Below are 14,208 nucleotides of genomic sequence, written 5' to 3' on the forward strand. Positions count from 1 at the left end.
TTAAAAAATGTGTCCGGTGACCCGGTTAACCAACCAAGATGGCCACCACAGCTAAAAAAAGAACATAGGGATAAAAAGCAGTTTTTGACTTATAACTCAACAACCAAAGCATTTAGAGCAAATCTGACTGGGGAAAAATGGTTAATCAGGTCAAGATCTATCTGCCCTGAAATTTTCAGATGAATCAGACAACTCGTTGTTGGGTTGCTTCCCCTGAATTGGTAATTTTAAGGAAATTTTGCTGTTTTTGGTTATTATCTTGAATATTATTATAGATACAGAAAAACTGTAAACAGCAATAATGTTCAACAAAGTAAGATTTACAAATAAGTCAACATGACCGAAATGGTCAACTGTTGACCCCTTCAGGAGTTATTGCCCTTTATAGTTAATTATTAACCATTTTTTGTAAATCTTAGTAATCTTTTACAAAAATCTTCAGCTCTGAAACTACTGGAATAAATCAAACTAAACTTGGCCACAATCATATTTGGGGTATGTAGTTTGAAAAATGTGTCCGATGACCCGGCCATCGAACCAAGATGGCCGCCATGGCTTAAAATAGAACATAGGGGTAAAATGCAGTTTTTGACTTATAACTCAACAACCAAAGCATTTAGAGCAATATGACATGGGTAAAATTGTTTATCAGGTCAAGATCTACCTGCCCTGAAATTTCCAGATGAATCTTTTAACCTGTTGTTGGGTTGCTGCCCCTGAATTAGTAATTTTAAGGAAATATTGCTGTTTTTTGGTTATTATCTTGAATAATATTATAGATAGAGATAAACTGTAAACAGCAATAATGTTCAGCAAAGTAAGATTTACAAATAAGTCAACATGACTGAAATGGTCAATTGACCCCCTAAGGAGATATTGTCCTTTATAGTCCACATTTTCCACTGAAACTATAGATGGAGATGATTTTAAGCAGCAAAAATGTTCAGTAAAGTAATATGTTCAAACACATCACCATCACCAAAACATAATTTGTCATGAATCCATCTGCTTCCTCTGTTTAATATCCACAAAGACCAAGGTGAGCGACACAGGCTCTTTAGAGCCTCTAGTTATGTATATCTTGAAAGCTAGTCATGACAGCTCCTTCACCCATTATTATTAAAAGGTAATTGTCAATGCCATGGAAGAAACGAAAACATATTTAAAGGTTTGTCTCAACTATGATGTGGTTTTCATATTGATGATATCGACTATATCAGGTCAAAATCAATAATCACCTGTTACTACAAATGTGTCTCTGTCGTAGCAAAAACAATATTAGCCGACAACATCCATTTTATACCTTTCACGTTTCTTATGGTTGATAAAGAGAGGCAAAACATACCAAAGGGACATTCAAACTCATTAGTCAAAGCAAACTGACAACACCCTACATGGGTTAAAAAAATAAAAGACAAACAGACAAAAATTACTACACAAAACACAACATAGAAAACTAAAGACTGAGCAATACGAACTTCATCAAAACCTTGGGGTGATCGCAGGTTCTCAGGAATTGTAAGCAGATCCTTCTCCACATGTGACACCTGTGGTATTACTCTTATGTAATACGTTGATAAGATAAAATGAATAGTTAGATATCAAGCAATAGCGGAAAGGTAATTTTCTCTTATCTAACCCTTGGAGGCTTAGCCATCACCAATTCTAGAACATCGGTTATGTAAAATATTTTAACCTTGAAACTTAACAGGGAATGAGAAATTTAAAAAAAATGAAACACGATTTTCATGACAACGGATAGATAAGACTTACTGTAACTGGAATACACAACATAAACATTGAAAAATTTAACATCACAAAAAATAGCACTTATAACTAGACCAAGAACAACACGAACCCCTTAAGGTTCATCATAAGCTTTTGGCTAATATGGCCGTATTAACACCACCAATTTTACTCTAAGTACAGACGAACCTACGCAGTATAACACGCTCATATGTATAGTTCGGTAGGTTGCATTTGGGGAAAGGGGAGGGAATTGTAGTTAAGACATGTATAAATAAAGGCAACATTAGTGTACCGCTGTTCAAAATTCATAAATCGATAGAGAACAAAAAAAATCCGGGTTACAAACTAAAACCGAGAGAAACGTACCAAATATAAGAGAACTACGACACAATAGGGCACAACACCGAAACGTAACACATTGTATAACATATTCGCTAACATCTGTGAAACGGATAGTCCATACCGATCAATCAACTCGTGATGGAGTTTGTAAAATTTACAAAGAGATGATTTCAACTTTACCACTTGGAACTCTTGGTTCGAAAATCTTCTTTTGAGCAGCAACTCTCTATCAAGGAAATCATGATATAAAATACATGCCCTGGGATATCGTATCAACTCCGAGATATATACTCCCAATGCAGGCGATAAACTAGTTTAAATATACACTGTTTAATTTGTCAACATCGACGATATCTGATAAACCTTCTACATGTATGGTGACTAAAATTGAGAATGGAAATGGGGAATGTGTCAAAGAGACAACAACCCGACCAAAATAAAAAAAAACAACAGCAGAAGGTCACCAACAGGTCTTCAATGTAGCGAGAAATTCCCGCACCCGGAGGCGTCCTTCAGCTGGCCCCTAAACAAATATATACTAGTTGGTCTTTTTCTGGAATCCTCGAGTTTTGACCATTTGGAGGCCGAATATTCATAAGGTGAAATGATATAATAGAGAGAGAAAACTGGAAATTTACTGGTTCTTTTAGTCTATTTAAGATAATTAATGTACACCAGCAAATACATCCTTTTACTTGGTGTCCTAAAATTAACAATATCAAAGGTGCATCCAGAGCATATGCTTGACTGTACAGATGCAAAACGTTTGATTAAAGATGGTGCATAGGACAATGAGACCTGTATTAAAGGTTTAATGTACATGAATTGAAAAATATAATAATAAAGTTATATTGATCCAGTTCTAGTATAAACAATGACCTTGTCTTTACGACCAATTATTATTGACTTTGTCACATTGTCAAAGCATATGAAAGGAGACCAATCAATTATTGGTAGCTCCTGTATTATTTCCTGACTACTCGAACCATCTGGGCTGACTCTGTAAACATTGTGAGAATGGTCGTATGCTACCAGAATATATCCTTTATCATCTGTCGTCACCCCGCGAGGCCGCCTAGTGTTATCAACACCAGTGAATATGAAAAGAATATTTGCATCCATGTCCATGCATATCAACTTATTGTAGTCTGTACAATAGATGTTTCCGTTCTTTCCTACACTGAATCCGTCTGTCGTGAATCCTGGCAATGGTTTGCTTGAGTGAACTGTACACTCGATGTCTAATATTTTGATTGTGTTGTCGACGCAAACAATAAACTTGCTGTTGAAGTATGCAATAGCAGTACAACATAGTCCCATGTGTATTGTTTTAACTATTATCCCCTGACTAATGTCTACGAACACAATGTCTTTTTCATATGGTAAAGTCACAGCAATATTTTCATTGTTAATTATTGCAAAGCTATCTGGATTGCCAGTTAATTTTATTTTCTTCTGATGTCCACCAGATAACGTACAAGTCAAAATCTGATTCTGTTTTCCGTCGGCGATTATAAGAAGCCCATTGCTATTAGTTTGGATGTCATATATTCTTTTCTTTTTCAGCTTGAAACTAGAGTTTTTATCGTACTGAATGACTTCATCTACTAAAAGAAAACAAAAACAAAATTTCTCGATTAATTTTGAAATATAATTGAGAAACGAAACAGGGAACATTTAAAAAAAAAAATGCCGGGCCAAAGAGTAGAACAGTCAAAGGCTACCAATTTGCCTTGAACTCAGAGAGAAAATTTCACACCCGACGCCAGACCTCAGATGGTCACTTAAACAAAAAGGAATAATCACATAACAGATTGGATGTGAAAACCTGAACGTATAAGATGTTTGTATATTGATTTATATTTACGAATGATGTTCTTATACCGATGATGAAGTTTAGACAAATCAGTTTTGATACCGAGAAACCCAATTGCAAAAATTTCAAAATGAATCGTCTTTCTACGATGAAAAAAAAGATAACGAAATGACAACGTTTTGAGGGGTTAAAGGAAAGTTAGTGTGCGATTTTTATTCAACATTACCTTGCTTTAATCAAAGATTTTCAGTTCACCTTTCAATTTCTGTTTATGGGAATTGGAAGGTGATAATCATAGAAAATATACGAATATTCAAAGTACTTTCGTTACAGTGACCGGTAAAGACCGGAATAAAATATTTGCAATTGAAAGATAGAGAAAGTGAGTTTCTGTTTATATTAACATTGACGGCAATGAGACGGATATTCTTTACATTTCTATTGGTGATAACTTTACTTTTAACATGGAATTTTAATTTTTAATTACTTAATAAAAAATATCACAAAAATCTTGTTAACATGTCAATAATTGTATATCCGGTCAGTTTATGACACCTCGGTTGTTTCTGTTCTTACTCAGGTATGTAATTAGGACAAAATCTCCCTCTGAGACAGAGTTGATCTCAAAGACCCACTTACAGAAAAGTCGGTAACATTGTATTTTGACTTTTATTTATTGTGTCTGTTTAGTTAAGTTAACGCAGCATTGAGAATATAACGAAATTTGACGAGACTGTCATCAAAGTGAGAGGGTTAGCGCTATAAAACCAGGTTTAATCCACCATTTTCTACATTTGAAAATGCCTGTACCAAGTCAGGAATATGACCGTTCTTGTCCATTCGTTTTGATGCGTTTTGTTATTTGATTTTGCCATGTGATTACCCTCACTGAAAAAAATCAGCCTCCTGCAAACATTTGCTGCAAGTCTGCTGCAAACTTGCTGCAGACTTGCAGCGAACACAGAGTCCGTGTTTGCGGCGTGTTTGCTGCAAATACGCTGCAGGTCTGCTGCAAATGAGTGTTTGCGGCAAACCTGCTGGAAACATTTATATGCAAATGAGTTTTTGCTGCTAACATATTTATGCAAATTAATCTTTCTGCTGTGTGTTTACTGCAGACCTGCTGCAAACATTTATATGCAAATGAGTGTTTGCTGCAAACATATTTATGCAAATTATCTTTCTTTTGCGTGTTTGCTGCAGACACGCTGCAAACATTTATATGAAATGAGTGTTTGTCGCAGACCTGCAGCAAACATGTTTATGCAAATAAATCTTTCTCCTGCGTGTTTGCTACAGACCTGCTGCAAACATTTTTATTCAAATCAATTTGTTATACAATTAACCAATGCCATGTTGTGTTCAATCAAATTATCTATATTACACAACAAATTCTTAAAACGTTATGTTACATCCATTCATAAAATAGTTAAATTATTTTATCATTTGACAAATTGTCAAAGAATAAGTTTATACCTTTTAACATGTTTAATACATGTAAGTTAAATTAATTCCAAGTACGTTCTCAAATGAATTACATGCATGAATCTAAAATTTACTTTGCGTATATATATATACAGCTACTTAAATTAAAAATGTCACAAAATTTAGCTTGACTTACATATTTGTTAAGTTATGACCTCTAAGCATATGAGGGAGTACTTTATATTGCATGTATACATATTAGATAATATATGTTTAACCTTCATGCAGATATCTGTGGAGGGAATAAATTTCATAAGTTTACATTCTACAATGAATTTGTACTTACAAATAATGTCTTTAAAAACAAATCTGTTAATTGCCAAACTATAATCCTAAACACTAATATATATCATGACACAAACATCACCAACATTTTCAAATTTCAAATCTTTATCTTCAAGGAAGTTACCAATAGGCATGCTCAGTCGTTTTATGTAGCTTCTGGCAATGCTTTTGCAAACATATAAAATTGTCAAAGATTCCTGCAAAGTAGCTGCGAACATCCCTTTAATTCTTGTTTTTCCTGCAATCTTACTGCAAACACATTTGTTTCTGCAAACATGCCGCAAGCTTGCAGCAAAAAGCTGCAATGTTTGCAGGAGGCTTGCAGCTAGCTGCAAACATCTGCAAACATTATTCAAAGGGTTTCTGCAAGCATTTTGTTTGCAGCAGACTTGCAACAAGTTTGCAGCAAATCTGCTGCAAACATTTCAGTTCTGTAAGGGTATGGACTTTCCGAATTGATTTTCCTCTAAGTTCAGTATTTTTGTGATTTTACTTTTTATGCGTAATTATCGTCTGTCGTCCTCTCTCCTTCTCATATCACCTTCTTGGTTTTATGGAATTCACATCCTTAATTGGTATCAATGAAGTTCATAGGTAGCAAGTTAAGTTGATGCACTTATAATGTTAAGCTAAATAGATTCATAATGTTATACATTGTATATCATTGAAGAAAGATAACATAAAAAGGCTTTTATGCGTATCTAAGTTTATCATTTTTTGTCTTTTCTTTTATTATTTAATTTGTCGGTGACGACTTTTCTTCTAGATATTCAATTATTTGGTTAGTTTGCGTTGTAAACATAATATATTCGAATGTACACTAACATTAAATATTGCCATAGTATACAATTACCTGCCGAAGCTGTCGGGTTAATATTTTTGTCTTGGCACTGCAAAAGTAAAAAACAATTATCCTTAACTCCAAGATTAATTCTAACAACAAACAAAACGTGAACTCGGTGATGTGTGTTTCGCACAAGATGTCAAAAACTATATCAACTAGATTCGCTTATCTTTTATTTTTGTTGTGTTTGCATCAATCAAGTCACGGTAATGCAACGTGTAAAACCAAATGTCAATTGATTTTGTATTTGTAAATCTTCTTATTTTTTCACAGCTTATGCAGAATAGGGACAATTAACCGCTAGTGTGTCAGCGATATACATTTGTTTATTATTGTAAACTGTACTAGGACTTAAACATTTCCATAATGTTTCTTGTTATAATGAATTGTCAAAACAAAAAGTTACAAATACCGAACTTTTGAAGAAAAATTAAAAATTGAAAGTCCTTATTCAAATGTCAAAAGCGAAAGCTCAAACACATATAATAGCGAATGGATAAACAACTGTCATATTCTTGTCTTTTCTTGATAATGAAACTTACTGTAAGCTCATCTTTAAACCATGTCGTCTTCAGCCCCTCTGTAGGATGAGCTTTATCATGTTCTAAACAAGGGAATGTGTTGTCACCAGAACTTTCAACATCCTCCTTTGTTACTCGTACATCGTACTGAATGACTTTATCTACTGAAAGAAAACATAACCTAAATTTCTATGTATTTTTTTATAAATAGAATTGAAAAACAAAACTGGGAAATTTCCAAAGAACAACTGCCACACCCAAAATCAGACACCAGATGGTTACTTTACAAAACAAAATAATAGTCACAAAAGTCCTATAAGATGAGATGTGAAAACCTGATCGTATTAGATGTCTGTTTATTGATTTATCTTTATGAATAATGTCCTTGTACCAATGATGAAGTTTTGACAAATTATTTGTGATACCGAGAAACCCAAGTGTATTACTTATCAATACTGCCGAGATGTCGGTCAATTGACTTGTATTGTAATATAGTTAGTTTTATACAAAACCTGCTTAGATTTTCAAATGAATATTATTATGAAATTCAAATTGTAAAATGGTATCCAATCCATGAAATGCATTGGTAGCTAAAGTTAATACAATTATTAGGTTAGGCTAAAGAGGTTCATAATGATAAATACATTGTTTATCTTTGAAGAATGATAACACAAAAAGGCTTGCGTATTTAACATTACTTGACTATTATTTTGTGATCTTATGTGTTGGTGACGACTTTTCTTCAAGGCATTCAATAATATGGTTAGTTTGTGTTGTAAACATAATTTATTCGAATTCACTCATGTTTAATCTTGCCACAAAATATTCAATTACCTGCTAAAGCTGTCGGGTTGATATTTTCGTCTCGGCACTGCAAAAGTCAATTAATTATCCTTAACTCCAAGATTAATTCTAACAAAAAACATAATGTGAATTCGGAGATGTATTTTCAAAATGTCAAAAACTATATCAACAAGAATCGCTTATCTTGTATTCTCGTTGTGTTTGCAGAAATCAAAGTCACATTGATGCAATATGTAAAAACAAATGGCAATTGATTTTGTGTTTGTAGTTCTTGCTTTTTTGTCACAGCTTATGCAGAATAGGGACAATTAACTGCTAGTGTGTTAGGGATAGACGTTAACTTTGTTTATTGTTGTAAACATGACGTGGGAGGGTTAGCGCTATAAAACCAGGTTTAATTCACCATTTTCTACATTTGAAAATGCCTGTACCAAGTCAGGAATATGACAGTTGTGCATTCGTTTTTTATGTGTTTTGTTATTTGATTTTGCCATGTGATTAAGGACTTTCCGATTAGATTTTCCTCTAAGTTCAGTATATCTGTGATTTTCCATTTTACAATGACATAATCATTTCCTAAATGTTTCTTGTAACGATGAATAGTCTAAAAAAAAGTGAAAATACCGAACTTTTCAATAAATAAATAAAAATGGGAAGTCTTTAATCAAAGCTCAAACACATGCAATGAAGGGATAAACAACTGTCATATTTTTGTCTTTTTTGATATTCCAACTTACTGTAAGTTTATCTTTAAACCATGTCATCTTAAGTCCCTCTGTGGAATGATCCTTATCATGTTCAAAACAAGGGTATTTGTTGTCGCCAGAACTTTCTACATCTTCCTTTGTAACTCTGCCATTCTTATCATGGGGATCTCCGTTTTTACACTTAAACTTAATTGTATATTTTAGATTGAGTAATTTACTTTGCTTTTTTAAAATTGATACTTTACTTTCAAGGTCGTCCAGAATTTGACAACATCTATTTCCAATGTCATGGCTTACATTGCATAACTGAACTGCTATCGTATTTGCTGTGAAACATAGCAATACTTTTTCATACTTCCTGGATTTGTTTAAATAGAATACTCCCATTCCGTGATAGAAAGCAACACTATTAGATTTTTTATTTGTACAAACGGTGTATTTTCTAACAAAGTCGACAAAGATTTGATTAAAGCAAGCAAGTGGGAGAAATTCAAATTCAAGTAGAACCCACGGAGTTAACGAATTAAGACCGCACGCGTGCTGAACATCTTGGATTGTCGCCTTGTTAGTAATCATACAAGGGATGTAATATGGTTTTCCCTTTTGGTGTTCTATATTTTCAGTTGGGATATTTGGTTGAATGATTATATCATACTTTGTCATGAGGCGTAATATATATTGTTTTAATTTCTTCCTTGAAGTCATCCCGGTCAATTCTTGGACTTTTTGTAAAAGTTTAGATATCAGTTTAGTGCTTAGTTTTCCCGTTTGTTGTAATTCTCCCCAATCATCAGAGTTCTCTATTTCATCAGCCACCTTGTCGGTAACAAAACATCTACAGGCATCTATCAGCCATTTAGGATTGATAATTACGAAGTCGGAAATGTTTTCAAAGAAAATCAGTGATCCTATCTCATGTTGATAGTTAAGAAAACTGACAACACCTTCTTTCCCATTAATTGAAAATATTGATGCCAAATTAATAATATAATCAAAATCTAAGATACTTTTTGTTTGACGTAAGTGTTCTATTGCATGCTCCAATAAGGTCCATACTAATGGAATTGGTTTCTCCCAAGAAGTTATAGTTTTTGCGTGTCTGAAGATTTTGTCCCTGAGTTCATCAACTATATCATCGCTGGAATTGAGATTTGACAAAAAGAAATATGCTCTTAGGTGTTTTCTCTTTTCCTGATTACATAAATGATCTATGATCCTTTTTTTAAATATCTTTTTCTTTTCCTTCAACTGTTCTGGCTATTAAATTAAATATACAAGAAAAACATCAATATTTTGTCAGTTTACACCTCCTTGTTATAATTCCTTTCTTACAAATGTAACAGTGAAGTGTATATCGAACGTGGCGTCCTAACACTCAACATGGCGAGTTCAAGGACGACAATTAATCCTGATCTTTAAACACCTCTCCGTAGACAAATGGAAGACTTCTGGATTCGGAAAAAAAACATGTTTACCCCGCGTATAGAAAGATCAGAGATGTTTTATTTCAAAACTGTTTAATTTACAATTGGTTATAGAAATCGATAAATAAAAAAATGTGTTTCGTTTTGCTTACCAATGTGTTCTGTTAATTTGTCTCATAATGTATGATATATTTTCTATTGTGTAAATAATCACTTGTTTCTTTGATATTTTTGTATGTATATGAAGTAAAGAAATATTCATTTATTATGGTTGTTGTGACAAAATTGATAGTGCTTGTAATCTATGTTGTATTGTCTGTCCTGTAGGTCGATAAATGTGATGACTTTTTCAACTCTTCTCATCGACGATAGGCGGTAATTGTCATCATCATTATACACTTGATGTGTCCATTTCTTCGTAAATATAAAAAAGAAGATGTGGTATGATTGCCAATGAGACAACAAAAGACCAAAATGACACAAACGTAAAGTATTTTGAAAGTAAGTAATCTTTCTTAAAATTTTCGAATTCTTTAAAAGAAAAAAAAAAAGATTCTTGTTAAGAAGATTTTAATAGTTTTCTAACTATCTTTTTACAATTTTTATTCAAATTCTTTGCTTTTGGTGGTAGAAGATGACTTAAATATATAATTTTTTCACTTTAATTTTAAATGTTATTTGAATACCTTTTTTTAATTTAAATTCAGAACAACTAAGTGCGCCTTTTCCCTAAAGGCTTCGGACAAAACTAGAATTGTAGATCTCCTAGATAAAAAACATCTGAAAATTATATTAGGTATTTTCTATTCCCCAATTTAATCAATAAGTATGCCTTTCTGTGATAGTTCCTAAAAAAAAAATTAACTTTGTTTGTCAAGTATACTTTTTTATCACATTTATTGACGACCAAAATGATAAAATAATTGATCTTTTTATGGAAATTAAAAATGAGATGGAGTAAAAATCTTGAGAGAATATTTTAAAATTGCTAGATAAAACATAGAAAACATAAAACCCATTTCTTAAAATTTTCAAGAACATCAAAGATAAAATTGAAACGTAATGGTCACATTGACTCGCACAAAAAAAGTCGTGCTCGCTTAGAATTGAAAGATCTTTATTTCATCGACCAAGGCCACAAGACTACATTTGACATATTAAGATAGTCAGTAAGATAAATTCGTTTCACAGTCTGCTTGAGACCTAATACGATATAAACGTTGTCAGAAAATTCGTTCTCAGCCCAGGTGACATTTACTGTGCGGTACTGGCATGAAAATAAGATTATTTTTTTTGTGTTATTAAAATTTGCTGTTACAAAATATTAGAAATTATTATAAATTAAGGAATGTATTTGCCTCATGCAAAGCTCTGATTCCTTTCACGGATTTGGCTATACCTTTTGGATAATAGCTCTTTTTTTGGTCACGAGCATCACTGAAGAGACATGTATTGTCGAAATGCGCATCTGGTGCAAGAAAATTGGTACCATTAATGTTATTACTGATCCTATGTAGATTGTATTAGATTACTAGCAAACTGTATCACTAATAATTATGTTAATTCTTGATTGTCAATAAAAGTTTTAACGTTACAAGGACGTGATTTTCAACAAAATCAGCTTTCCCTACGACACAACTCAGCTCCTTATCATTCAGACATGTTCGTTTATTAAATTGAGACTGAGATCGTACAAGAGCTTATGAAAAATCCATCCATAATCCTTTAACCATACTTACTTCACTTCTTGCTACAAAGATGATGTCTTCTTACCAAATAATTCGAAATTGAAAAATAAACTCATTATAAATACCAGGATTGACAGGCGCTTCTCGTCTACAACAGACTCATTGGTGACGCTCGGTAATAAAATAATAAGAAAATGACCGTCAAAAGAACGCATCTTTCCAAGAATAAAGAAATAAAGGATACAACGGATACAGTTTAGTCTACCCCATAACTTGACTTACATATGAATTTACAATGAGGGTTATTAGGAACAAACTGTACGACAAAATGATGATTTCATATTACTTATCATAAGCTGTCCATTCCTATGAACCAGTATTCCAGCTGTGACTGCATACGAAGTATATTGAACAAATATATCATGTTATGGAGGGGTATTTGCGAAAAATACAAGTCGAGGGACTTAAATTTCCCGAGCCGCTAGGCAAGGGAAATTTTGTCCCGAGACTTGTGTTTTTTGCAAATACCCCTCCATAACATGATATATCTGTTTAATTACACCGAATACATTTTAATTTAAACTTTCTGTACTAGGAAAAGGAAATATTTATTTGAGGACAAGTACTGTCATAAAATATACCGCGGAAACTATACAGGTACGTATACGCGTTAGCGCTGTCTTTATGTAACTTCTTATCCGAAAAAGTGGCGGGAAGATGCTCACGAGGGTGAAAAAGGAATGACCAAAATGGCAAATACCATGGTTATTAGCGCCCAAATATAAATGTCAACAGCTTAATATTTTTGAAGATAGAAGAGCAAGATGTCTCATATATAGTTTGGTGATGACTAAATGGTGAAAGGTTTCCGTTTGTCATACGTCACTTGTCATTGACCTTACTTGATGGTTCCACTACTGCTTGCAATAATGTACGAAAAAAAAATTTCTTGTGAAATAATCTTATTAAAATATAGCAACAACTTTATTTGGTATATAAAATCCGTCAAGGTCTCCAAGTCTGTCAAACAAGGGTCACTTGATATTTACCTTACTTTTTGTCAATCCGAAAGGTCATGTTTTTGTTGTCGAATCTGTATCTTAGATAGTTTACACTAAATAAGCAATATTTCAACTTAGTGGTGTTATGACTAATTGTTAGGTGTACATGTTCGAAAGGCAGATTTCATCTATACGGGTGCAGTATACGGTGCAGGAAATTCTTACCCTTCCGGAGCACCTGATTTCACTCCCGCTTTTCAGTGGAGTTTTATTTATTATTAATAACTGTTGAATGTAAATGTCCTTTGGTTTTGTGAGTCTTTGTTTATGCCTTGGTTTTGATTGTTATTGTCTTCAACTTATTGTAATGATTTATTGGTCAATCTCAATCTTTTGTGGTTTAGTATGTTTCTAAGATACTATAAATTAAAACTATATATTAGCTGTATTTGTTGTAACTGTCAACTGAACGGAATTTTATCTTATGGTTCGTTAAGAGTTTTTGTGGGGTTTTTGTTCTATTTCCCAGACACTATAAGCAATAGCGGAACTATACTAAGTGTATGGACTGATTATATATTTGAGCATGTTACACGACATATTTCATCTGGCTTTAACCATATCTCTAGGATCATCAATTATTCTTTTGATTTAATGTGTTTCTCAAGTAGTGTAAGTAATAGTCAAAACTAAACATGTGAACGGATTGATTGTATGGTGTACATGCCAGTCTTGTAAGTTAAACCTGACTTTGACCATCGTTCGTCCTTCAGCTGGCCCCTTAACAAATATATACTAGTTCAGTGATAATGAACGCCATAATAATTTCCAAATTGTACACAAGAAACTAAAATTAAAATAATACAAGACTAACAAAGACAAGAGGCTCCTGACTTGGGACAGGCGCAAAAATGCGGCGGGATTAAACATGTTTGTGAGATCTTAACCCTCATCCTATACCTCTAACCAATGTAGAAAATTAAACGCATAGCAATACGCACATTAAAATTCAGTTCATGTTTGTTTATGTGTAATATACTAGAAGCAATGTGACATCTATGTTTGGTGCAATGATTACAAGATGTGCATGTCCATCTGGCATTTTAAATCTAACCTTAAACTCAGTTCAAATGCCCATTGTGTTCAATGCTTAAATTGTATGTATTTGTACATTGACTTGAATCTTTATATAATAATTCAACTAAAGTAATTATACAAATTTTATACAACTTTTATCACATTGACACCACAAATCCTGGTTATTTAATTAAACAGCAGAACTCTAGCTCTTTCGATGCGTTTTCTAGTTTTAAACCTTACCTTTATCTTGTCTATTCCTGTCCCAACAATAATGATTGGTGGCTCCAATTTTTCTTTTAGTAACGTTTTTGATAATCCAACTGTAGGTTTTGCAAGGCAGTGAATATTGTTTATCCAAAAATCGATGTATTCTGCATAACAATAAAATAACAACACGTAATTAAAGCTGAATCGATTTATTAGACTACATTCCCCTTTTGTTTTAATAGTATTCATTCGAGG

At 33.0% G+C, this 14,208-nt stretch overlaps 1 protein-coding gene across 1 annotated transcript in view; it reads right to left on the reverse strand.

Moving 5' to 3' along the window:
• Nucleotides 1–2,937: 2,937 nt before the first annotated feature.
• LOC134692437 (uncharacterized) overlaps nucleotides 2,938–14,208 on the reverse strand; it is a 32,166-nt gene continuing 20,895 nt past the window's right edge. The window contains exons 11-16 of the mRNA XM_063552888.1: nucleotides 13,987–14,117; nucleotides 8,584–9,810; nucleotides 7,877–7,913; nucleotides 7,064–7,206; nucleotides 6,531–6,567; nucleotides 2,938–3,698 (exon numbers count right to left, since the gene is read on the reverse strand). Coding sequence (XP_063408958.1) covers nucleotides 2,938–3,698; nucleotides 6,531–6,567; nucleotides 7,064–7,206; nucleotides 7,877–7,913; nucleotides 8,584–9,810; nucleotides 13,987–14,117 — 2,336 coding nt within the window. The remainder of the gene's footprint in view (nucleotides 3,699–6,530; nucleotides 6,568–7,063; nucleotides 7,207–7,876; nucleotides 7,914–8,583; nucleotides 9,811–13,986; nucleotides 14,118–14,208) is intronic.

The sequence above is a fragment of the Mytilus trossulus genome, chromosome 12 (genome assembly GCF_036588685.1).
Source record: "Mytilus trossulus isolate FHL-02 chromosome 12, PNRI_Mtr1.1.1.hap1, whole genome shotgun sequence".
Taxonomy (NCBI): domain Eukaryota; kingdom Metazoa; phylum Mollusca; class Bivalvia; order Mytilida; family Mytilidae; genus Mytilus; species Mytilus trossulus.